We start from the raw sequence: 24,418 nt of genomic DNA, 5'->3' as shown, positions 1-24,418 counted from the left end.
GTCCCGGAATCCCCAAGATATAATTGTCCTAAAGAATTTCCCACCTTCCATTCCCCATCCGATTCCCACTCATTTAGAACACTTTGCGATGATGTAGAGCACCTGCACGTCAAGGTCCTAATCCAAATGCTTACCCTACTTTCCAGCTTCCGAGGAGAACGTGTTGTCCTACGAGGCCGTGCAGCGTTTGTCCATCAACTATACGCGTCCGGTGATTATTCTGGGACCCCTGAAGGATCGCATCAACGATGACCTAATATCAGAGTATCCCGACAAGTTCGGCTCCTGTGTGCCACGTAAGTAATGCATTCTGCTTCATCGTACAGTATTTATTTTGTGGCGCCCCCGGTTGGACGGATAATTTGATATTTAACTTACGTGCGCACTATGCTTCTTTCCATTTAGACACCACCCGACCCAAGCGGGAGTACGAGGTGGATGGTAGGGACTACCACTTTGTATCCTCTCGCGAGCAAATGGAGCGGGATATCCAGAACCATCTGTTCATTGAGGCGGGCCAGTATAACGACAATCTATACGGCACATCCGTGGCCAGCGTGCGCGAAGTGGCAGAGAAGGGCAAGCACTGCATCCTGGACGTGTCCGGGAACGCAATCAAGCGACTCCAAGTGGCCCAGCTGTATCCCGTCGCCGTGTTCATCAAACCCAAGTCGGTGGACTCAGTGATGTAGGTTTTCCGCTGGCCCAGCGACTAAGTATTCTCCGTTCTAATGGTTTCGTTTTCACAGGGAAATGAATCGTCGCATGACGGAAGAGCAGGCCAAGAAGACTTACGAGCGGGCGATTAAAATGGAGCAGGAATTCGGCGAATACTTTACGGGTATAGTCCGAACATTATATAAACATGGAACACCTAGTAATAATTGTTTTATTTGCCAACCAACAGGCGTTGTCCAGGGCGATACCATCGAGGAGATCTACAGCAAAGTGAAATCGATGATTTGGTCCCAGTCGGGACCAACCATTTGGGTACCTTCCAAGGAATCTCTATGACCAACAGCCACCACAACTTGGACACTGCCGCCTCGGGTTCGATGTCGACCGGTCTCGAGAACAACAATAGGAGCAACAGCAGCAGCAACAAATCAGCAGCCGCAGCAGAAGACGCCGCACTGATGATGCATCACAGCAACAACAGATACTAATACAACTACAACAACAACAAAAACAACAGCAACAACAACAGCAACCACAGCAGCAGCCACAGCGACAACAACACCACTGACAACGACAGAAAACGGATACGGAAACGGAAACGTAACCACGGACTAAAAACTTGACGACAGACAGAACAAATTTAAAACGACGCAGCCGCAGCAGCCAACTTAATGTAGCAAATTGTCCAAAGCAATTTTTTTTTGGATGCACTCATTGATGTACGATTAGTTTAGGATAACGTACATCCACCAGCTAAACGATGATGGAAATGAGCGAACATCAGAGTAAAGCATTTGGCATTTGGCATATATGAGATGAGATATGGGTGTTCAAACTGTAGCGGACAAAGGTGTATAGTTTTTAGTTAGAACAAAGTTGGATATAAACAAAAGAAGCGAAATATAATATAATATATATATAACAATATATATATACACCACTTATATAGACTAAGATCCGATTATAAAAGCATAGAGTCGAGCAAAGATGAGGGCTTTCAGGAGTTCGTTAAGCGCTAGAGTGTTGTTTGTTTATGTTGATGTTTATATACGAGAGCCAAGAGTTATAGCGAGTTAGTTATGTTGACGATAATGTGTTTTTTTGATATATATTGACCTATATGAATATGTAATCATGCAGGCACAGGCACCCCACCCATGCACACCGATGTTTTGCCGGTGATAGTGATGTTGAGGCACAAGTGCATTGCATTGCATGGTGGTTAACTTTAAGTACGACAATGTTTAGTAGCTGACTACGAATAATGACGACGATGACGGGACGCAGATGCGGATGTGAATGCGAATGCGAATGCGGTTACGGTTGCGGTTCAAGCGGATAGTCAGAGAATGACGATAACGATTTACGATTACGATCTAATGATAATGATAATGATAAATATTATTGATGAATATTGACGCTAATGACGATGGAGAGATGAAAAACGTTGGTGCATTTGTTGTTAGATGTATGTAATTTTTCCCACTCGCCTTTGCCTAAAAGCAACACAAAAGTAAAAGAAGTAAAAGAAAAGAAATCAATAAACATGCGTATGATAAACACTAGTAACTAGCGGAAAAGTTGCATATAGAACCACAGACATTCATTTACACATCCACTTACTATATATCTGTACCATTTAGCCCATAGTCCGCAAGAGATCGTCGAAACGAAAGTCATTTAACTATAAAACAGAACATCCGCATAATATAAACTACGGCAGCAATCGATTGGATGGAAGGGAGACGGAGAACTTGAATTTGTTGTCGCGTTGATTTAAATCTATATGATGATTAAAATATTGTATATTTAACAATCTATAAAACAAATATAGTATGTAGATAATACACACACACACCAACACACAAACACACGAGCCCATACAAACACACATGGACTACCGTTGCGGTCTAATTTTATACACACCAGACAAATCGAATTGCAAATGCAAATAAATAAATAATTAAGGAAGGGACGATGGAGAAGCAGAGCTGGAGATGAGATCAACTCAAACTAGATAACTATACATATATTTGCTGTTTAATTTATGTAAACCAATATACGATTTATAGCCAACGCACAGAAATGAAAAACAAAAACCAACACATACGATATTTGTTCGAAGAAATTTAGCAAAATTCAAGTTGAGTGTTAACATTATTATTCATGCCAATATGCATATATTTAATTTTTTTTACTCTCCATCTCTCTTGCTCGCTATCTTACGAACTACTTGAAACATTTTTTTTTAATTACATTTTTTTTGTATATTGCAAAAACGTCGATGACGCCACAGCAGTAGTAGCTGTGGATATTATTTCAAAAATATATACATATAACTATTATACGAATAAAGAGAAAACAAATTCATTATAATTTTCACAATGTATGCGCCGAGAGCATTGTTATATTTAATAAACAACCTAAAACAAAAAGGACAAACAATGAAAAACTAAATAAAAACTATGCGAATAATTTCCACTCTAAACAAAAGAAAACAAAACAAAAAAAACCGAAGAAGCTGAGGAACTCTAAGTGTAATAAACTAATTAAAAATCGAACTTCTTAATCAATTTGATACATTCAACTAGCATACGGAAAGCATTGCATTAACTAACATTAAACGATGTGCAGAGGAGTTAACTATAGATAACCGCTTAAACAGGGTGACTATTCGTAGCAAGTGATTTTTTTTCGCTCAAACAAAAATATTTAAGTCACTGGGTAGAGCCTATTTTCCAAGCGGTTCTTCCGAATGTGAGGCCCCAGTGAACGAAAACCTATACCAAATTCAAATCACTTTTCCAACTAGCCTTAGATTTTACTAACAAACATGAAACCCTCGAGAACTAACTATCAAGCAATTATCAACTAGATAAAGAAAATATATTTAAATTAAAGCCAGCTGTGGCTGAGAAGGGTGACTTTCTTTTCTCACAAAAACGCAAAAAAAAAAAATTATAATACAAAAAATTATAACCTTTCGTCCCAGATGATATATATGTATCTATATCCTATCCACCACACACACGCGCGCGCATACAAAGCATGGGAAAGCGTTTCATCAAAATTGTGCCTTTTCTTTTTGTTGTTGTTGTTGTCGAATCGAATCGAATTTCGATGAAAATATACACACACATAGACACATGTACGGGCAGCTTTCGTATGGTTTCCGCTCACACTTACGTATGTACATCCCGTTTACATCACATTTACATCCTGACCCACTGCCACCCCCATGGAAAAACAAGGAAATGTTTTTTTTGCTAGTCATACACCCACGAGAAATTAGGAAAAAAAAGAAGGAAACTTTAGCCTTAGCGATCAGTAAAGAAAGTAAATCAAATTCAATTTCGTTGAAGTTCGCGAACAGACGGGCAGTAGAGCTATATATGCAATACATATATATACGATAGTGCTAAAACAAAAGAGAAAACAATGAGAAATCGATGGATAGTAATGAGTTTGAGGATTGGGTTAATATATGAATATTTGGGCAAAGACACACATGTACACCCAACATATGTACAATACTCATGTTCATGTGCGAGATAAAAATTGGAGACCCCATTCGGCCTCAAATGCGTTTTCATTATGTATTATGTCAAATGTAATTTGTTCATCAGCGGATGAAACACTCGCCCACACCCCAGAAACACACTCGAAATAAACCGTAATAAAAATACGTAATCATATGCCTGGCATTTTCACTATTTAGTTTTCATGAACTTTTTATATAGACCTTAAATTTTTGCCAAGTTCCAGAGGAGTCTTCACTTTCTGTAGCATACTTTTCAGGTTACATTTGAAACTCACGGTTTTGCCATTATTTTCTTTGTATTATGACAGCAGTTGTTGAAATCGATCAAAAAGATATTTACAATTTTAACAGCTTATCTGGGCAGGCCACATATTAGCTGTCGTTTTGCTTAGGTTTGGCTTCAAAATTAAGTTATGGACTCGATTAAACGAACGCCAACGTGAAATTCGGTTTCAAAATTCCCCATCCGTTCTCCTTTTCTTCATTTTCGCGTTTCAGCTTGGGTTGGCAATCACCATGGCCTATACCATCAAGTTGGACTGGATAAGGAGGATCCTGAACCCCTGTGGCACCCGACAAACTCGTCTAATGCGTAGGGCTCATTAGGTTGTTTCCCATTTAGCATATTTATATAAGGGTTGTATCTAATCCTCGCCAGATGATGATGGTAAGACGCAGATCTGCAGCCAGAGTCCCTGGAGACGCCTGATGCGACTGACCAGGAATAACTCAAGCAGTACTTCTGGTGGTAATGAGCCCCGCAGGCTGGACACCAATAAACCGAAGCCCAGTAACAAGCAAATCTCGTACAGCGAACGGCAAACACCTTTTGGGAACAACACATACAAAAATGGTTGGTACATTGTTTAAAATATCAAAATTGCTTGGAATTTAGAATAATATAGGTACACAAATACCGTAGCTAACCTGGTTAGAATGCATCCTTTAGTCAGAGACGAGGACAAAAGGACAACGAAGCATAAGCGACGCCTTCCCACAGAGAAATCAGCAACAATGAGGTTACATAATGCGCAGAGAAGAGCGGAGCAACTGGCCAGGACCCTGCGATCCAAGGATCCAAGTGGCTCTCCCTCACCGAACTCCACCATACCGCTCAAGATTCTTGAAATGACCCAAAGGACTCATACGATCTCCTCACAGTTGGTAATTGATGCGATGAGGACCAGGAATATGGAGAGGATGGTGCGCAAGTCGGAGGCCAGGATGTTGAACGAGCGGGTGAAGAAGCTCTTCGAGAAGCAGAAGGAAGCAAAGGCGGAAGGCAAGGAGCGGCAGCCGGAAGGTGACTTCACTGTTCCCGAATCAAAGATCATGGTGCCGGAGCAGCGGCAACTGGAGGTCAAGGCGGTGGTGCAATTGCTGAAGAAGGCCATCACCCTGGTCCATTTCAGCCACGAGGAGCAGGCCAATGTGAAGGATGTGAGGATCTCCAGGATGCAGACCAAACTGGACATAGATGGCCTGCATCCTTGCTGCAGCTCCATTGATTCCCTTGCCATCAGTGGCAAGCCGCAGTCCTCCCAAGCCTACCACATGCGCATTCGCTGCCCCAAGATTCCGGTCCCCAGGAAATCGGAAGTCGAAAACAAATCCAACTCTCGGGCAATAGCCGCCAGTCTCATCAAGGAGGAGCAGAGGCGCCTGGATCGTTTGAGGGCGGAAAAGGTGCAGTTAGTCTGCTCCAAGAACAACACAAATTTCGGTTTTATTAACAGGAATGCAGGGTATCACAGGCACAGGCAAGCAAAGTCCACCGATTCTGACGATTCCTCCAAGCCTACAGATTTGGACATGAACTCCCTGATTATTGATCCCAAATCGTTTCTCACAAAGGTGCTCGATAAGAAGGAAATTGTGTCGCTTGATCAGGTTAATAACTTCGCACTGGACACCATGGAAAATCCAGATGTCTTCTCAAAGCCACTGACCAAAAAACCAGAGCCTAAGTCCAAGAAAGCACCTGCTAAACTTTTGCCGCAATGAAATCGCAACCAATAAAGAACTTGTTGAGAAATGTAATAAAATCGATCGAAAATGGCCGTGACTGGACTTTATTTCACAGTTCATTTATTTCTTACGATGATTCTTAGTTTAATGCCTTTAGGTTCCGCAGTCTTTCGTGCAATGAGTCCATAAGCTCCGAGTTCTGCATTCATTTCACCAGATATCTCGCCACATCTAGATTATCCTGGTAATTAACTTAAGTGCGGCAAACTGCTGATTAAGTGCTGATGGCACCAGGGAAATGCTTGCTTTGGATGGCTAAGTTAGCCTGGGATGTAGCCAATTTGAATGATTATGATGCCATAGGACAAGCTGCAGCTTATCAAGGCGAAGGCACATCGCATATCCATCCTAAACATGCCCAAAACATTGTTCTCTGGCGAGGCTCGTCTAATTGCTCGCCTCAAAACGGACATTTCCCACTGGAATAATGAATACAACATAAATTATTACTGTTTTCTAATATTTACAAATAATTTCAGCACTTGAATTGTATTATTCGAGCTGGGAAAAGAGTGGTATACCTGTCTGTAAGTCCTCCTGGAAGAAGCCGCATTCTGTGGACTGGCGCAGATATGGTTTTGCTCCGCCAGCAGCTTTTCACAGACGATCTGCAGGAGGAGCACGTCCCACAGAATGACCAAGAAGGAGTCGGCCGTGAGCAGCATCTTCAAGCCCCTGCCACGCAGGCCCACCGGGTCGTGCTTCTGGATGAACATGGTGTAGCCCAGGTAAATGGTGGCTGTGTTGAAGAACACTAGGTAAAACAAGGCTATCGTCACCAGCCAGGCGAACCTTCGATGCACCCGCCTCCCGATGCTCAGCAAACGCTCCTGTCTGCGCAGCAGGTTCATGAGGCCGCTGTAGGAGCTGTGCTCCTGCTGGCCATTCAGACGCAGTGCCTCCGACAGGCTGAGAAGCAGCAGAACATAGACCACCTGGGTGGCATCCCTGGCCAGCGAGTTGTAGACGAAGTAGAGATTGGCCAGCAAATCCCAAAAATTGAAGGGTCGTAAGCCCCAATGGACGACGGCACTCAGCCCAAAGTTCATGTTGTGCATGAAGTTGTGCACCTTGGCCAGAAACGCCAGGCTGAAGAAGCGACTGTGCTCCGTGAGCTTCAGCTCCTGCTCCAAAATCCTAGACACCTCATTGTACGTCTGGCACACCTCGCGTTCAAATAGAAGGTGCAATGCAATGTTGGTCACCATCATCATGAGCTGCTGGAATACGTTGAAGGCTGTCACCTGCAAGTTGTTTACAATTAATTACCAAATATTTTATAATCGCACTGCTGCACTTCAGGTGATCAAAGTCCATCTCACCTGATTCACGAATCGTTGGCGCCTAAACATGGCCTTCAGGAAATACGTTCTGGAGTATCTGTAGTAGGCGTAGAACGCCATCAAGTTGATGGCCATTAACAGCCAGTTGAATGTCTGCAAGATTCGGGAGTGGACCAGACGCCGTCGAGTGGGACTGTAGTAGTGGCTGGAGAATCCCAGCACCAGGATCAATCCCATCCAGAAGCGCAGAGCCAGGCGGCACAACTTGCCCACTCGCATTGCGGCCGGCAACTAACTTGGTGGCCATGTGACCTCGTCCATCGTCCCGAAAGTAGCGTCCTTATCTGAACATATGCACAATTGAACTGCTATCTGCAAAGGACACACCTCATTCAAGAGAAGAAACCCCACTGCTATTAGTTAAACGCTTTTATTCCGACGCATCATGAACAAGTATTTGTGGTTCTATTTACTATAAAAATGTTGCACACATCATTTATTATAAATTCGGATTCCTTTGTTCTCTTCGTAGAAACATTTACTAGGACTTCTTGCGCAAATAGAGATCAAACTGCACCAGGGTTATGAAATAGGAAAAGGCGGTGACAGCAATGAGGTACATCAATCGGCGATCCAGGTGCAAAAGGCCACAGAGCATGGGCGGTTGGTAGTTGAGCAACTCCAGCGAAAGGTGTTCTATCTAAACGAGATTTGAAAAAGCTGTTTAAAAGCCAAGTAAATGTGAAAATTCGATAAGAACCGGTTGTCTACGTTAAATAAGAGCGTGGTTAAACAAGGAGCTTCTACTTATTGAGCAACACTAACTACGTGAAACTTTTTGACGAATTTTGAGAATTCAATTTTTGGCAAATATTCGATATTTTCAATGGGAATTTTCTTCATAACTTCGGTTAAAATGACCATAAAGATGAAAGAATTACTGTTTTGAACAGCTTATTATCCCTGCTAACTATCCCTTTCACTTTTTGAAGGATTTTGGAAAAATAATTTTTGGGTCAATTTTCGCATTTTCGATAAGGGGTCTCATCATCAAAATTTGCAAAAAATTGCAAAAAATTCGCGTTTCTATTTTTGAATGCAGTTCGATTGGAAATTTAATTACGAGCTCAACGAGGTATAACATTCCATATTCAGACAATTATTTTTGAAGTTGTGGCCAAAAAACGGATTATTTTATGACCCAAATTCGAAAAAACGGATTTTGGCAAAAATTCAAATATTTTTGATGGGCATTTTAATCATAACTTGGCTAAAAATGATCGTAAAGAAAAAAGAATAACTGTTTTGATCAGCTAATTACCAGTGCTAACGACCCCTATCACTTTTTGAAAGATTTTGGAAAATTCATTTTTCGGCCAATTTTCGCATTTTTTGTAAGGGGTACCATCATCAAAATTTGCAAAAAATTGCAAAAATTTTTTTTTTTCATTTTTGAACGCAGTTCGATTGGAAATTTAATTACGAGCTCAACGAGGTATAACATTCCATATTCAGACAATTATTTTTGAAGTTGTGACCAAAAAACGTATTATTTTATGACCCAATTTCGAAAAAACGGATTTTGTCCAATTTTGAATGCCAATCGATTGGAAATTTAATTACGAACTCAACGAGGTATGGCAATCGATATTCGGACCATTATTTGCCAATATTCGAATCACCTGTTTGTTATATATTCTTTTCATATACAAGTACATATGTATGTCCCTGCAGACAGTGGCTCACCTCCCTGGTCAGCCGCTCATCCAGTTCCCGTGGCTCTGCGAATCTCCGCATGGTGAGGGCCACCGCCTCCAGCTCCAGTTTGATGTGCTCATTGGTCAGGGTCACAATATAGGTGTCTATGTAGAAGCCCGTGGCGTAGACCGAGCCCACAACCACCGGATAGCTGACCTCCTCCAGCGTTTGCTTGGCCAGCATGTGGAACAGGGTGTAGAAGTTGGTCAAGTTGTTGATGAGTGTGCTCAGCATGAGTCCGATCAGCTGGAACTGGTGCATGCGAAAGCTCTCGCGCTGCAGGCCGTGGATCTCCCGGCATCTGCCTCTCAGCTCCTCCAGGCGATCGCTGAGCTCACAGCAGTGATGGAGCAGCATTCCGCCGGGTCTCAGTCCATCCATCTCATCCCTGAGCGAACCTAGCTGGAGATTGAATTGCCTGTAGTACTTGAGCACCGATCCGTTGATCCAATAGCAGTAATCCGCCATGTTCTCCGTGTAGTTCCACAGCACAAAGGCGTAGATCGCAAAGTGGACTCGCACCTGGCTAACCGAACCCTTGCCGCCTTCGCCGTACTGGGCAAATATGCCGCACACTTGGATCATCATCATCAGATTGATCAGGCAGAACTTGAAGTACATGAAGAACTCGAACGGCCGCTTGGGCTCCTGTGGAGCGCTCCTGAACTCGTCCTCCAGATGCATCCTCTGCATGGTGCATCTCTGATTGATGCCCTCAAAGTGTACGGTGTTGGCCACATAGGTCACAATTACGGTGGCATATTTGATGGCCGTGTTGGCAAAGCTCACGTAGAACAGCAACTGCAAGCGCCGATCCAGGGTATCAGTTAAGGTGCGAAAGTGGTAGCAGAAATACCCGGGCAATACCACAATCAGCAGCATGCTGAACAGGTGACCATATGCAATTAGCAGCACCTTAACGCCACGTCGCAGCGCCCTTTGTGGCACATAGTCGATCACCACTTGGCCGTAGATCAGGGCGTACACATGTCCGTACTGATAGAACTTGAATTCGTGTCGCTCCCAGAAACTCTTACGCTCATCCGGCGAGGTCATTCCGGCCAGGCTTCATCCAGCAAACTGAGCAGCTCCTGTTTGTTGCGTGATTTGGGGTACCAAGTGGATAGGAGGTGGGCTCGACTCAGCGCCTGATTATTGGAGATCTGCGATATGGTGGGCTCGAAAGGGTAGATAATCTCCTGCTAAGTTTCTGTTGCACAGGAAAACTCGATATATGGTAATAAAAAAAACAAGCTATTCGATTAAAATAAAGTACAAAAATTGGGGAAATTACAAATTTACTGAAAGGACTTGACCAGCGCAATAATAGACCCCGAAGTGTGAAGTATCTGCGGATTATTGAAAAGCAGGTGCCATTTTATTTGTTATGTTGAATATTTTGGTAAGGAAACTTACCGCAGCGAAGGTGGCCAACGAAGGGGAAAAGAATGGCACTGCCATGGAAATGGGACGCTGGGATCTGAGGATCAGGAGCTGCACAAGTCGACGTTGTTGGGGCTTGAAGAGCTGCCACGGACAGGCGAACATAGTTCGGCACAACTCCGTGCTCTGTAAGCCAAGCAGTTTAAGCTGGATGAAAGCCATAGAATGTATCTGAACTCACACTTTCGGCCACCAGAGTGCCGCCATAGCAGTAAACCAGCAGTTGGCTCAAGGCGGCGATGGTATAGGCCACGTAGAGCAGGGCTCCCAGCCCATTATTGCCCATCGCGAGGAGATTGACCATGCTGAATCCAATCACCATGGCGGCGGAAACGAAATGGGCCAGGGTGATAATGGTGTAGCGCTCCCGGAAAAATCTGGCCAAATTGATGATGGCATTGTGCCTGATGATTACCGAACGCATTTTCCGCTCCAACGTATACAGCTGCACTGGCGACAGATCCAGATGATCTTCAAGAATAAATCGAGTAATTGTAATATTTTCTTGCAACTTGTGCCAACCACCCACCGCTGTAGGGCCTAAAGATTGATTCTATCTCCGCCTGGAGCACTTCGAAAAGCGCCGATAAGTGAGCGCAGAACTCGAAATAGAAGCCATCACAGCCGCCAAACATAAAGATGGTCACATAGCCCGTGTAGGCAGTAAATATGTAGGTCAGGGGAAAGAAAGGAGAGCTGAGCAGCACTTGGGGCATTCTAAAGGGAGGAGGATTCAGTGCGTCACGATTTTACAACAAATTTAGCTGATCTCACGTCATATTGAAGGGCGTGAACCAGACGAAGTCCTCGCAACGATTCTGGAGCCACAGGACCAATGCGATCAGGACCGGCTTCAGGTTGTAGGTGGTGCAGGTGAAGAATCCGGCCGACAGGGGCCAGAAGTTGATGCGGGCCGCCATGGCCGAGCACCTCAACCGGATGTCCCGCTGCTCGGACTGCCTCCAGTTGGGATCGAAAAGCAGGCACCTCAGGCGGTGCCACATGGTCGATAGATCCTGGCGAAAGCGCAGCATGAGGAACATCTTGAGCAGCGTGACCGCCGAGGTTCCAGCTGGACAGAGGGTCTCCAGTGCCAAGGTAATCTGCTGTTGGCCTAGACAACGCATCCCAGCATGCAGTTCCGTCGCCACGCCGATGGCCAGGATCACGAAGTGAATCAGCGCTCTCCTGGGCAATTTATCCCCAATGGGCCAATAGCCCATTATATTCAAACTCAGACGGGGCACTGCGAAGAAGTACACATCCAGCTGCTGATCGCGCTTCAGAAAGCGAAACCACTTAGACATGGTGGAGACTACTTTTGAAACACATCCTGGCCAGGAATACTCCTTATATAGGCAGCTGTAGCGCTATTCAGCCAGCTAATTGACTTGTTATTCGGTGAAAGTTTGGCCAAGTTTGTGCAGCAACTTTTGCAATTTGGTGACCCCGACAGGTGGTGCACCTACTCGATTCCTTGGACTCGGCAGCGCCACGTAGTACACATGGATCAGTTGGAGGACAGGCCCAAGTGGCCGGGAACGAGTCGCAATCAGAGCTAATGCATCAATTAGCGCTAGCCGCTAATTTCAGCAATCAACATACAAACAAATCAAGATTAAGGCACTCGGACATCGGACTCGGCGAATTCGTGCGTTTTTAACTAATCTCTAGTCCACTCACGCACAGCATGAGGTTTCAGGAGCGGATTCGGGTGGCTTTGGATACCATCTATTGGAAATTATCAGGAATATGGTTAGGGCAGTGTTCAAATATTATAGATGAGTGGAGTTTCCACCGATTGCAGTGGATTATCTCATCAATTTTCTTGTAACTGCTGCTTTGTTTGCAAACAAATGCCAGTTTTTATCACAATCAACCCATACTAAGCAGCTAGAACTCGAAGAGATGACCTTCTTGAGCCACATTGATAAGGGGCGTAATATCTCCCACATCGTAATAGTTGGCCTTATCGAAAGCAGATTGGATATAAAACTATATTGATTGTATCGCGTGATTCTGGTGAGTGCAGTGATGTATGCAGGGGTTGGATTGGTTGGCAGAAAAGTGGAGTAACATTATCCTCAGTAGCCCAAGGGAAACCAGTTTACCTTTGAGTAGCTGTGCTAAGCGAGCTGGCGAACTGGATGGTACTGGAGTTGGAGTTCGGGAACACCTCAACCTCCCGCCCAGTGGAATCCGCACCTGTGCGCACCTGCGGAGTCATAAATCATGCAAACCTGTCCGCCGCTGTGCGTTTGAGTTTGGTTCTCGAGTGGGACCACTGGTGTATTGAGCTTTTTTGTCAACGCCACAGACGAGTCCAAGTTATTTTACCCCTTTATACCACTTTTTATGTAGTATGTATACTTAGATTGGCGGCGCACGTTCCCGGCCCGGTGACGTCAGCGATGGTTTCGGTTGGCTTTTTGGATCTTAGTTCTTAGTTTTTGCGTGTTTTATTGGATTTAAAAAAAAAAAGCCGCGACGCCATCGAAAGTCGATCCAGAGAAGGTCACTCAAAAGGTTCTTCTCCTGCTTACAATCGAAATATTTGCTATATCCTCGAGGGATGTGTGGCCATATAATCTAATTGTTAGGTGATTAGAATAAGAAGAACAAAAGTGTCTTTCATAATATGTATAATAATATAAAATAGCCGAATTAATGGGCAATTTGTAGCTTAGGGTCCACCACCCTCGCAATTGCAAGGGCATCAAATTGATTTAAAACACTGGATGATAGTAATGATGATGGGTAAATTGCCTGATTCGCGGGATTGGGATAGATTTGATGGGCATAATTGCAGCGGCAGTGCCGAGCACCGCAAATGGCTAGCAAATTGAATCAACGCCAATTGGCCAGCCGTCAGTGGTTGCCCCTTTTCCATATGCATTTGCTTATTTTTTTCATATTTTTCACTGGGCTTAGCATCAGCAAATCGCAGCTTCCTAGCGACTGAGGTAGCCACTGGTGTCCCCTAAGCCGCTAAACACGCAGACTCACTGCTTAACACGCAACACAGGTACAGTGAGGCCCCAAAATGAATAACTCTAAGCTTAAACTTGCAGTTCCCTTGTCATTAAAATGAAGAAAGAAAGAAACAATGAAATGGCAAAACTTTGTATAATACTTGCAATGATATGATATATGATATATTATATGATATATTATATCATATATCATTGACATTAGAACTTTACTAGAACTGCTTGAAACAATAATACTTATAATACTTGCAATTGTATATGATATATTATATCAGATATCATGGATATTGGAACTTTACTAGAAATGCTTGACACAATTGAAATGGCAAAACTTTTTATAATACTTGCAATTGTATAGTATGATATAATATATCAGATATCATGGACATTAGAACTTTACTAGAAATGCTTGAAACAATAATACTTATAATACTTGCAATTGTATATGATATATTACATCAGATATCATTGACATTGGAACTTTACTAGAAATGCTCAAACAAGGAGTAGTGATATGCTATCAAGGATCTAGCAAAGCCCAGAGTTCACTGTAGCTGCACAGATCGCGAAAGAGGGTAGCATTCCCAGCACTCAGCTCAATTGAGATGGCCTGATACTGTTTGGAAGAGTCACCCGTATCAGCCGCCTTAATTCGGCACAAATGAGGAGCAAGGGCAGAGGTTTGGGGTAGGGAATATCCGATCACGCCGTTCTGCTGACGTATGACAAGCCGAACTAGAGCAAACCCAACTGAGCTGGCACCCCAAACATCCCAGAGCCAAAAACAATGCGGCGGGCATATAGTGCACATGACTATTAGATAAGTTTATTATAGAATAAATAAGCGTGTGGTCCCGAAACTGAAACCGAACGCGACTGCGAGTGCGAATGCCATAAAGAAGTTAAGCAATTCAGACAGTTTAGAGCATAAATTGTTTAATAGAGTTTATACGCCAATTGGGGGCATAAAGAGTGTCGCATTTTATAATTCGGTTTTTTTTGTTTTTTTTTCTCATTCTGCTGTTCACTTCGAACTGCAGACGCCCATCCGCTAGAGCAGACTTTCCAGATAAGCGGCTAGAAATACGTAACACTGGTAAAGTTCAGGGTTCCCGGCGGCGAATCGAAGCACTAAAGCTGGTGGCACTTCCAATCTTTGACTGGCAGCTGCTATCGTCCATCGGGCGATGAGTTATGCAACTTTATGACGGTCCTCAAGTGGCCAAAACCCAAACAGAAGAAACTTAATGCGAAAAGAACAAAATCCACTCGATCAGCGATAATCATTGCTAGAAAATGGCGCCACATATTTCGGTGACCCCCATTAGGGTTCTGATAATGAGTCCAGAATATTACGTGGAATTCACTGTAACTGCAACATTTTAAAGACGTAATAGTCAGGTAATACAACAAATAATAATAAACAGAGCTGCTCTTAGTCATCATCCCATTGAATGGACTCATGTAAACGTAGCAGTATTTAATTGTCCAGTAGGGTGCAAAGATGAAATATAAATATCATACAGTGAAGATAACGAAACAATACGAAATGTGACACCAACTATTAAGACTCACTTCATGTATTATCTCTATTTCCCGTCGCCGGGGATCTAGCCCAGAATCGGATCCAACCGAACTGGTGACCCCGATGAACTGACGCCGGTCGGTCGGAAAACTGGCGCCCAACGCGGGGCCTAAAAATAGACCAAATGCCCGATGATGTTGGGCCTCGATGATAAATTGCGTCGCTTGATGATCGCCAATTAAAGTGGCGAAATTAATGCGAAATATGAGAAGTGGTAATGCCAATTCAAATTCCCCAATTACCACAGTCTGCGCCAATCAATTAGTCATATATATGTGTATAAATGGGAGACTATATAGTTTCCGTTGCCTTCACCTACTTACCGCCAACTGAACGCCGCTTATCGAAGCCACGCGTCGCTAGCTCTTCTTCTAGCCGGATATTTTCGGTGGGCCACCTCCTGGGCCCGTAATCTTGGCCAGCTTGCCAAGTTCGAGACGCTATCGCAGATCAAAGTATTTCGCGTTCTGTTTTTCCTTTATTTTTGTTTAGCTTTACGGGCTTTATGGCCCTGCGATTCCTGCCCGTCGTCTAAGCCAATTTGAATGCAACCGGCGAGAGAGAGGCTCGTGAAAAAGCCTCGTTAAATGCGAGCAAACACCAGAAGACGGACGACGACGACGACGACGACGATCGACGGACGGATCACGGAGGCGGTGGACAAAGGCGGGGGGCAGTGGACGGAGTGGGGTGATGACCGCAATGGAAAACGCATGCGCAGTTCACGTGATAGCCAGATAGTCAGAGTTGGCAAATTAGCCGATTTTCTCCGAAGATTGCTAGCCAACAAATTTGGAAGCAAATATTAATTTGATTAAAAATTTAAATACTTATATCAATAATTCAACTGTTAAATATACATAGGGAACCATATAGGGAAACACCTTGAAACAAAGCCTAATTAAAGATATCTCGTTAATATTACGCATACGCCCTGTGGTCTGCGTTGATTCGCGAAATTGAATTATTTATAAACTACAAAATTGTCATTAGTATCTCTTAAATGATTAAATGAGGGCTTGTGATTAATTTACTCAAAATTGCGAGAAACTCAAAGTGACTTATCACTCATACGCAGTGTTGACCAACTTTGATAAGCACATTCAGACACGTGATTTATGAATGATTTAATGATACATCGCTGAAATTACGCATTCATTTGAACGAAAAGGAAGTACTCAGGGCATTTCAAGCCAAATTCCTAATTTTTTTGCCATCTCTGAGCCGATTTGAAGACGCAGCCGACGATTAATAGAAAATTATTTCACGTTTGACTGTTTGTTGAGTTTTATGTTCGGTTTCGACTGGCCGGCAAATATGTTAATTGTGCATTTAAAATTGAAATAAAATGTTGCTTGTCGCAATTTATTTGATACGTAAAATTGTTGTTTCTTTTGACCGTCTGCCCGTCCAGACGTTTTTGTTTGCGTTTAAATTTAGATCAACTGGCGAATGCGTTACACCCAAGGAGAAAATGAGTTTATCGAATTATATATATCCATTTGAGCGATTCAAATGTAGTAAAAAGGGTGCAAATTAGCTATTGTAGTTAATAAATTGATACAATGTGAGGTAAGAGAATAGAATGCCTTGGCCGGTTTTCTAGCACCTCTATAGTAGGAACAACGCCATGAGAATCGCATTTTAGCTATAACATGGCAGTGGCTTGTCAAATATGGTAAACAGCCCTGATAAGTTGTAAATTCCGGTCAGTTTGCATTACCACCTAGACGAAGCGGTAAAAATCGATGCGAACAATTAGCCTTTTTGTGCAAAACTCGTTTGCAATTAACGAATTCGCACCTTCGGCTGGCAAACATGGCCAACATTTTGCGTTGGGTGTGCGTACGGGTTAAGGATTTGCAGTTGGCACTTTTTTTTGTTTCTTTTTTTTAGGGGGCTTCGGCGGGGGTCTGCCACTTTTGTGGGCCAAAGGAATCGCTCCCTTTTTGGCTTATTTGCATTCGTTTCTCGACGCGACTAGCCGCGGAGCACACGGCCAAATAATAATAATAAATATGTGAGAATCTTGAAAAGTTAATTAGCACATGGTCGTGTTTGCCTTATGCGCCATAAAAATAATCAAAAAATCGAGTCACACATCCGAATATCCCCCCAGTTGTCCGAGTGCCAAGTGATCGGAGATTGGAGATCGGAGAACCTATAAAAGCGGATCAATCGCCGCTGGATCTGCGTAGTCGCTCCAAAGAAGTGCCCACTGTATCAGCTCGAAGATCGAAACTCCCAATTGGAATTGGAGCAAAGGCTTCTCACAGCAAAAGAAAAACAAAACAAGAGAAGTGTCAAGTTCAAAGTTCGCGTGTGCAATTGCTTTTACTCACAGTTCGGCAAACCATTGAAAACACACACACACAATAAAATGCATTCTGCGTAAGTTGTTCATCATTACATCAGACCGACCGGCCTTGTCCTTGTCAAATAAAAAAATTAATACTATTAACAGCTCATTTGCTGGCGATCCAGCTGATAAGCGGCTTTTACTCATTTACACGCATTCGCTGGCACATCAAAAGTGAATCAAAAATAAACAAAACAATTTGGCAACTCAACCTGCTACTGTAAATGTACACAGCAAGCAAAAAGGGCATTTGGGATTACAAGTAGGCCTGCAAAGTAGTGTACATCTTTTTCGGTCTGAAAATTTATCTACTTCCATGAGTGATACATGTATTTTTGAAGTGCAATCTAGTTGAACTTCCTTAAAATTGGAAACAAATTAGTAGTGAAAGTGCTGGACTATTTTTTTCCGTGCTACCGGAAGCGTCAGCCAGGAATCCAATTGGGAGAGCGGCCCTCAAGCTCTCCCGCTCTCGCTCTCGCTCTCACGCAGGCTACACTCAGCGGCGACAAACTGCAAAGCGTCTAATCAGACGGTGGGTGGGAGTGGGTGGCGGGCGGTGGGCGGTGGGCGGCGCGAGCGAGCGTGTGAGACGGAGACAGGAGGACAGGGAGAGAGGGAGAGAGGGGCGTCGATCGTGCGGCGACTGCGCTGCGACAACAGCTGTTGCTTTTGTTTTCAATGGCGAGCTGCCCGCTTCGCTGCCGGCGTCGCAGTCTCGGCTAGTTTGCTGTAACTATAGTATACGTAGTATAGTGTATACACACGTATGTGGCGTCTAGAACAACAACAACAGTCACAGCAACAACAAACACAAGAGCCAGAGCAACAAGAACAGTGACAGCAACTGCAACAATAACAACAAGGGGACGAAGCGGGCGCGTTGCTTTTGTTTTGCTTTGTTGTTTATTGTTGGTCATTATAAATTGAGTTGGAACAAGGGGCTCCAGCTTAGTCGTGTTCCAGTAACGCTTCCGCGCACACCAAATCCCATTCAGTACCCAAATCGCAACCAGCGTAAGGACGCAGCAGACAGCCGTCGTCCCGCCACCAATCAGAACGCCAGTCCAATCAGAAGTGCATTCAATATATCAGGTGCAGATCTTAAGTTCCACACGGCGAATAGGAGAGGGGCAAGTCCCCCCACGGGACGAGTGCCAAACGAACATTGTTTATTTCTGATCCGCTTTCGATTTGTATCATTATTTTTTTGGGTGCCCTAATCGCAAGAGCAGTATGTCCGCTAGGATCCTGGAGGACTCGCCCAACGCGCGCATCAACAAGACGATCCTCGATCGCTACCTCTCGCTGCCGCTGCAGGAGAACATCGTCCAGGCCACCTACGTGTGGATCGATGGCACCGGCGAGGATCTGCGCTGCAAGGACCGCACCCTGGACTTCATTCCCCAGAGTCCCAAGGGTGAGTAGCTGGGCGGAATGGGAATTGGTGTTTCAGGAGTTTTTAGTTTGCGATCCAATCAGAATCAGAATTTCAGAGATTTTCAGACTTTTTCAAGCCTTTTCCAAATAACATTTGAAATTCCCACACTTTAACAACGTTGTATTCAAAACATGGCATATTTGCCAAGAACTTGAAACTCCAATGTGAAATATAAATTAAAAACTGAGTAGTGCAGCGTATTGAAACGAACAGTAATTAAATTGCCGATTAGTTTCTGGTTAAAAAGCGCTTTGATCTGGTACTTGAAAAATATTAAATAATTTCCAAGTTATCGGAACATAGGTCGCGTTCGCACTTGATTTATGTGCGAAATACTTGATTTTCTGCAAGTGTAATCTTATCTGAAGTGTCCAGAGACTTAAAACTGTCTCCGTTTCAGGCGTTTGCTAGATTTATGGCGCTAATTCGCTAAAATTGCCGGTCCGCGTTGGTTTTACAACCAACTGCAAATGGTAATGGGTATTTAATGGGTCGCGTGTGAATGAACTTAAAACCTGAAATGTTAGTAAAATTGCAATTAAGTTTAGCTTAAGTCAATGAAAATCAGCTAATTAGCTCAAAGCATTCAGGAAAGTGCAGAAAATAAGAGTTGGCTATAAAATGAGCAAGCAAAAGAAAAAAAATGAGCCTAAATTAGTCAGTCGCCTTTGATGATCAGAAGTACAGGCACACTCTTAAGTTAGAAGCTAATTGAGCACATTTCCAATTTCACACAGTGCTGTAAACAAATAATTGAAGAGGGTAAACTCATAAATCATAAGTCTCTTATTATCTACTATGAATATATATATATATATATTGTTTCCATAAGGTCTATGCTTCCTACTATCAGCTGAGCATAGATAATACCCATTTCCTAATTAAAAACTATATAAATGTACATGTCATCCACTATCTTCCGCCTGCGAATTCCCAGTCTTCAAATCGCTTTAAATTCGCATTTGGCAGCAATTACTACGCAATAGCTATATGCTATATGCTATATGGCTGTATATGTGCTATAAGTAGATCTGTGCGATTTTACGATCGTCTGAAAATCTAGCCCATAAACGTCCCAAAAAATTGTGTGGCGGTGGACGGTTGCGGTTTTTATTGATCCCTCTCACGGGTTATATAACCCCAAGAAAGGCAACCCTGGCGATGGGTTGACCTTTGCCTTGGCACGATTCTGGCGACGGTAAGTTCGCTTGGGCTCTGCGAAGTTCGAACGTCTGGGGAAGTGCTCGCGACGCTTTATGGTCTAAAAACAGAACAGAATTTTCACGACTCGTGCGTCTGATAATGCGATTTGATCGGGGCGAAGGGGCTTTTCAACCGGCCGTATGGACTTGAAAGAGTTTTTTGTGCTCGACGTTAATTGATTGCGTTTTAATGTGCAATTACGGTCGGCGTGGCGGAGGAAGCACTTTGGGGATATGGCTTACGGCTAATGGGTAATGGGTTATGGGGATTGTAAAGTAATTTCGAACACTCCAACTTTGGCTGTGACACGCGCTTGAAGTGTTTTAATTACGCGGAAAAGCGTGAATTTTATCACACAGAACAGCAACAGCAACAGCAATCAGCCCTATCAGTTTATCAGCCTCGACCAACTTTGTCTATTTCGCATCGAACCACATTAAGCCATTGCACTTAGATAGAAGCATTACCTGAATTGCGCTTGGGAAATTCTAAATTCAAATTAGAAAATATCTAGTTGGCAAAGCTGTAACTGTAATGCAAGCCCATCAGCTGTGCGACAAGGACGGCCAGCTGTCGCTTGAACTCAAGAGAATAGCCCCCAACTTTGTGGAGCCCCGCGATCAGCACGCGAACCTGTCGCCTTAATTATTCCACTTGCACTTGTAAGCAAATGCAAAACACAAACAGAATTCAATGCCTTAATGTGCACAATTACTAATTAAGCAAACTCACACTCGCGCCATCCCACTCGCACCAAGCGCAACCAATGGGCGTTGGAAGAGGACGGGCGTATAGAGCGTAGGTGTGAGTGCAAACAGATTCTTAGTATTATACCCATTAAAGACTGAGTAAACAAAAAAAGGAGTGGAACTGCATTTTCCTTCTGACAAATTCAAATTATAATTTAGCTCTGGAATTCAATAATAGCAAAATTGCCAAACAAATGACATTTAATCGCTGAAGCGTGCCTCTTTCAATCTTTCAATAAAGGGCAATCGATTTTGTGGTCCCGTCCGCGTATATCAGTTGCAATCAATAGTAATTGGAAACTTTTTAGCCCGATTGCATTTATAAACACTCGACTCACAAAACTACCATTCACTACAAGGATGGGCAGTCCGAAAGCGATAGATGCAGGCACGTGGTGGTAGGAAAGTACAGTTTGCAAAACTGGAGAGGGTTACACCGCGAAAACTAAGTTCTCATCTAATTTTTTGACTTAAGATATATCAATTTGGCACTATGAATGCACTGTGAGTGACCTTATAGACCCCAAGCAGCAGGTTCCAAGATCAATGATCTCGGGATTGCAATCTCCGACGACTGATAATAGCTGATAACGGCTGGTGATAGCCGGCCTTTCGCATTATTTGTCTCTGTGTAGGACAGAAATCGGAAGCAAATAGCAACAGTAGCTGTGGGGGTTCAGTAGCGAGAAGGTGAAGTCGGTGGGCGGTGGGCGGTGGGTGGTGGGCGGTGGGCGGTTGGGCGCTGGGTGGAGAGCAAGGCTAATAACTGTAGTGCCGCTGGCACAGTGACACACTGACACTCGTGCCTTTAGAACCAGTTGTTTTGCCTGCGTGTGTGTGGAAAAATCTACAGCTGTTTATCAATTCGAGTGGCACACAGATACGCACGCACACCACCAAGTGGACTGGGGAGCGGAGATGGAGACGACCAACACGAGATACCAGATTGTAAATGAAAACGCTGGCTCAAGGTCACCCCCCGCCTGTTGCAACAATTGAACGCCCCCTGCACTGCACTGCACCCCCCTGGCGCCCACAGAGGATTTGCATAAGTGAAATATTTTCATTAGCATTATTTTCATACGGGGAATTAACAATTTATTAAAATAAACAACAGGCGCTGTGCAAACGGGTTGCCGCGTAAACAATCATTTGTCACCCAACACCTCAGTATATGCATACTCTCTATTCTCACACTTTTTTTTATTTTTTTTATTTTGTTTTTGTAATGGATCATCAAAATGCAAGGCGAGATTCGGAAAAGCAGAAATGGGAGAGGTTTCAGCTTGCGTTTTGAAACCTAATAGGCACAATTGTTTCATTCATTTGAATTTGCACTTACATAAACAAAGGGTAGCAAAGATGAAATGACTGTACAATAACATTATATAAATGACTTAATTAGTAACTATTATTTAAATGTGAGCCTATGGAAATCAATGTCACTGCGGCGCTTAAAGTCTATTGCAACAATTTAGAAAGCAAATAAAAGGCCTAAGCAATCAAGTTTCATTTGTAAGTATGATTGAGTTAATAGCAAAATTGTGGTTAATCTGTACCTGTTTTAAAGTACCTGTCAGTTTTCATGCAAGTGTTCTTTAGCTAGTTTTGGTTTTGAAAATAGGGGTTGGCATTAGAGGGATGTGAACTTTCGAATGGAACCCACAATCGCAAGTCAATTGCCGTCAATTACAGTTAATTCGAGGGTATCGCATGCTAAGTGAGCGACGAGGTCACCCCTGTCAAATTAACCCCATCGTGGACTAATGGCCATAGACTAACCCCTCGATTTTGATTGCCTATTGCAGAGCTACCAGTTTGGAACTACGATGGAAGCTCGTGCTACCAGGCGGAGGGATCCAACTCGGACACCTACCTGTACCCGGTGGCCATCTACAAGGATCCCTTCCGGCGGGGCAACAACATCCTGGTGATGTGCGACACCTACAAGTTCGACGGCACTCCCACGGAGACCAACAAGCGCAAGACCTGCCTGGAGGTGGCCAACAAGTGTGCCCACGAGAAGCCCTGGTTCGGCATTGAGCAGGAGTACACCTTCCTCGACTTCGATGGCCATCCGTTGGGCTGGCCCAAGAACGGCTTCCCCGGACCCCAGGGACCCTACTACTGCGGCGTTGGCGCCAACAAGGTAAGTTCCACCTGGCTAACCAGGACCAGCAGTTCATTTGAAGGCCAACGGGTCGTATGCGCAATTGGATCATTAATCACATATTTGCCATGGCTTTCAGGTCTACGCCCGCGACATTGTGGATGCCCACTACCGCGCCTGTCTGTACGCCGGCATCAAGGTGTCCGGCACCAATGCCGAGGTGATGCCCGCCCAGTGGGAGTTCCAGGTGGGACCCTGCGAGGGCATCTCCATTGGCGATGATCTCTGGATGGCCCGTTTCCTCTTGCACCGCATATCCGAGGAGTTTGGCGTAGGTTTCATTAGCTATGATCTCTGTGGAGTAAAAGTGACCGTTTAATTGAACCATCACAGATTGTGTCCACTCTGGATCCCAAGCCGATGCCTGGCGACTGGAACGGCGCTGGTGCCCACACCAATGTGTCCACGAAGGCGATGCGCGAGGACGGCGGCATCCGGGACATCGAGAAGGCGGTGGCCAAGCTGTCCAAGTGCCACGAGAGGCACATTCGCGCCTACGATCCCAAGCAGGGCCAGGACAACGCCCGTCGTCTCACCGGAAAGCACGAGACGAGCTCCATCAACGATTTCAGTGCCGGCGTGGCCAATCGCGGATGCAGCATACGCATTCCCCGCGGCGTCAACGATGACGGCAAGGGCTACTTCGAGGATCGCCGGCCCAGCTCCAACTGCGATCCCTACTCCGTGGTGGAGGCCATCTTGCGCACCATCTGCCTGGACGAATAGGACGCGGACACATCTATGTGCAAATTTTGTTGTTATCGATTTATAACTTGTTGTTAAACCACCTTCTGATCCACTGATCCACTGACCCACGAACACCCGATCACCTGAACACCGAACGCAAAGTTATATGCATAACGTAGGCTTAGTTTTTACCCAACGTATTTCCCACAACCGAACTAGAATCCTAAGGCAGCCTCCTCTTGCTGACATTTCCAACGTTTTTTTTCTTTTTTTTGTAGCTGCTGTTATCTAGGTTTTAGTGAGTTTTTTTTTTTTTGACCAATCAAATATACTAATATGGTCAGCGATGAAGTGAAGAGGAGCAGAACCCAAAAAAGACATCCCCACGAAGAAAAAAAAAAAAGAAAAGAAAACAAAGCTCTAGTATCAAACAATTCCCTGAGACCCCGAAAAAAAAACCCAGCCCCCTACTTGTTAATGATATTAAATAATTTACTTTAATC

The 24,418-nt window shown here is 44.0% G+C and overlaps 6 protein-coding genes across 22 annotated transcripts in view; 3 read left to right on the top strand and 3 right to left on the bottom strand.

The window, feature by feature from the left end:
• The window catches only part of LOC6551603 (disks large 1 tumor suppressor protein), a 37,344-nt gene extending 34,690 nt beyond the window's left edge, over positions 1-2,654 (top strand). For all 16 annotated transcript variants that reach the window (XM_026982954.1, XM_026982958.1, XM_026982956.1 and 13 more), the window contains 4 exons: positions 147-296; positions 406-688; positions 750-841; positions 908-2,654. In XM_026982954.1, coding sequence (XP_026838755.1) covers positions 147-296; positions 406-688; positions 750-841; positions 908-1,014 — 632 coding nt within the window. In that variant the 3' untranslated portion in view covers positions 1,015-2,654. The remainder of the gene's footprint in view (positions 1-146; positions 297-405; positions 689-749; positions 842-907) is intronic.
• Positions 2,655-4,598: 1,944 nt separating this feature from the next.
• LOC6551602 lies at positions 4,599-6,289 on the top strand. Its single transcript, XM_001977091.3, has 3 exons — positions 4,599-4,811; positions 4,878-5,072; positions 5,142-6,289. The coding sequence occupies exons 1-3, from the start codon at positions 4,736-4,738 to the stop codon at positions 6,221-6,223; spliced, it is 1,353 nt and encodes a 450-aa protein (XP_001977127.2). The 5' UTR covers positions 4,599-4,735; the 3' UTR covers positions 6,224-6,289.
• A 218-nt stretch (positions 6,290-6,507) lies between these two features.
• Positions 6,508-7,809, bottom strand: LOC6551623 (putative gustatory receptor 10b). Its single transcript, XM_001977090.1, has 3 exons — positions 7,570-7,809; positions 6,769-7,491; positions 6,508-6,666 (listed from the first exon to the last, which is right to left on the bottom strand). The coding sequence occupies exons 1-3, from the start codon at positions 7,807-7,809 to the stop codon at positions 6,508-6,510; spliced, it is 1,122 nt and encodes a 373-aa protein (XP_001977126.1).
• Positions 7,810-7,944: 135 nt separating this feature from the next.
• LOC6551622 (gustatory receptor 10a) lies at positions 7,945-10,548 on the bottom strand. 2 transcript variants are annotated; one of them, XM_001977089.3, is made up of 2 exons: positions 9,277-10,548; positions 7,945-8,230 (listed from the first exon to the last, which is right to left on the bottom strand). In XM_001977089.3, exons 1-2 carry the CDS (start codon positions 10,342-10,344, stop codon positions 8,072-8,074), a joined length of 1,227 nt encoding a protein of 408 aa, XP_001977125.1. In that variant the 5' UTR covers positions 10,345-10,548; the 3' UTR covers positions 7,945-8,071. The 2 variants fall into 2 exon arrangements, with proteins under 2 accessions (XP_001977125.1, XP_026838747.1); XM_026982946.1 differs by having other exon boundaries at positions 8,106-8,226.
• A 23-nt stretch (positions 10,549-10,571) lies between these two features.
• On the bottom strand, positions 10,572-12,038 carry LOC6551621 (odorant receptor 10a). Its single transcript, XM_001977088.2, has 5 exons — positions 11,506-12,038; positions 11,261-11,448; positions 10,913-11,202; positions 10,705-10,857; positions 10,572-10,637 (listed from the first exon to the last, which is right to left on the bottom strand). The coding sequence occupies exons 1-5, from the start codon at positions 12,036-12,038 to the stop codon at positions 10,587-10,589; spliced, it is 1,215 nt and encodes a 404-aa protein (XP_001977124.1). The 3' UTR covers positions 10,572-10,586.
• A 6,559-nt stretch (positions 12,039-18,597) lies between these two features.
• LOC6551620 (glutamine synthetase 2 cytoplasmic) lies at positions 18,598-24,318 on the top strand. The gene is made up of 5 exons (XM_001977087.3): positions 18,598-18,760; positions 18,901-19,085; positions 22,867-23,207; positions 23,308-23,499; positions 23,562-24,318. The coding sequence occupies exons 2-5, from the start codon at positions 18,902-18,904 to the stop codon at positions 23,952-23,954; spliced, it is 1,110 nt and encodes a 369-aa protein (XP_001977123.1). The 5' UTR covers positions 18,598-18,760; position 18,901; the 3' UTR covers positions 23,955-24,318.
• The last annotated feature ends 100 nt before the right edge of the window (positions 24,319-24,418 follow it).

The sequence above is a fragment of the Drosophila erecta genome, unplaced genomic scaffold (assembly GCF_003286155.1).
Source record: "Drosophila erecta strain 14021-0224.00,06,07 unplaced genomic scaffold, DereRS2 tig00000279-arrow-arrow-pilon, whole genome shotgun sequence".
In the NCBI taxonomy this organism is placed as follows: Eukaryota; Metazoa; Arthropoda; class Insecta; order Diptera; family Drosophilidae; genus Drosophila; species Drosophila erecta.
Note: the sequence above shows the minus strand (reverse complement) of the source record. Positions and strands in the feature narration are given on the sequence as shown.

Excerpts from the sequence above, each read along its gene's own strand:
- LOC6551620 (XM_001977087.3), top strand. The coding sequence starts at position 18,902 with ATGTCCGCTAGGATCCTGGAGGACTCGCCCAACGCGCGCATCAACAAG. Across the intron at positions 19,086-22,866 it reads CATTCCCCAGAGTCCCAAGG|AGCTACCAGTTTGGAACTAC; the intron begins GTGAGTAGCTGG and ends TGCCTATTGCAG. Across the intron at positions 23,500-23,561 it reads GCATATCCGAGGAGTTTGGC|ATTGTGTCCACTCTGGATCC; the intron begins GTAGGTTTCATT and ends GAACCATCACAG.
- LOC6551602 (XM_001977091.3), top strand. The coding sequence starts at position 4,736 with ATGGCCTATACCATCAAGTTGGACTGGATAAGGAGGATCCTGAACCCC. Across the intron at positions 4,812-4,877 it reads CCGACAAACTCGTCTAATGC|ATGATGATGGTAAGACGCAG; the intron begins GTAGGGCTCATT and ends AATCCTCGCCAG. Across the intron at positions 5,073-5,141 it reads GAACAACACATACAAAAATG|CTAACCTGGTTAGAATGCAT; the intron begins GTTGGTACATTG and ends CAAATACCGTAG.
- LOC6551622 (XM_001977089.3), bottom strand. The coding sequence starts at position 10,344 with ATGACCTCGCCGGATGAGCGTAAGAGTTTCTGGGAGCGACACGAATTC. Across the intron at positions 8,231-9,276 it reads ATGAGCGGCTGACCAGGGAG|ATAGAACACCTTTCGCTGGA; the intron begins GTGAGCCACTGT and ends AATCTCGTTTAG.
- LOC6551623 (XM_001977090.1), bottom strand. The coding sequence starts at position 7,809 with ATGCGAGTGGGCAAGTTGTGCCGCCTGGCTCTGCGCTTCTGGATGGGA. Across the intron at positions 7,492-7,569 it reads GCCAACGATTCGTGAATCAG|GTGACAGCCTTCAACGTATT; the intron begins GTGAGATGGACT and ends AACAACTTGCAG. Across the intron at positions 6,667-6,768 it reads CCAGGAGGACTTACAGACAG|TGGGAAATGTCCGTTTTGAG; the intron begins GTATACCACTCT and ends TCATTATTCCAG.
- LOC6551621 (XM_001977088.2), bottom strand. The coding sequence starts at position 12,038 with ATGTCTAAGTGGTTTCGCTTTCTGAAGCGCGATCAGCAGCTGGATGTG. Across the intron at positions 11,449-11,505 it reads TTCACGCCCTTCAATATGAC|AATGCCCCAAGTGCTGCTCA; the intron begins GTGAGATCAGCT and ends TCCTCCCTTTAG. Across the intron at positions 11,203-11,260 it reads AATCTTTAGGCCCTACAGCG|ATCATCTGGATCTGTCGCCA; the intron begins GTGGGTGGTTGG and ends TTATTCTTGAAG.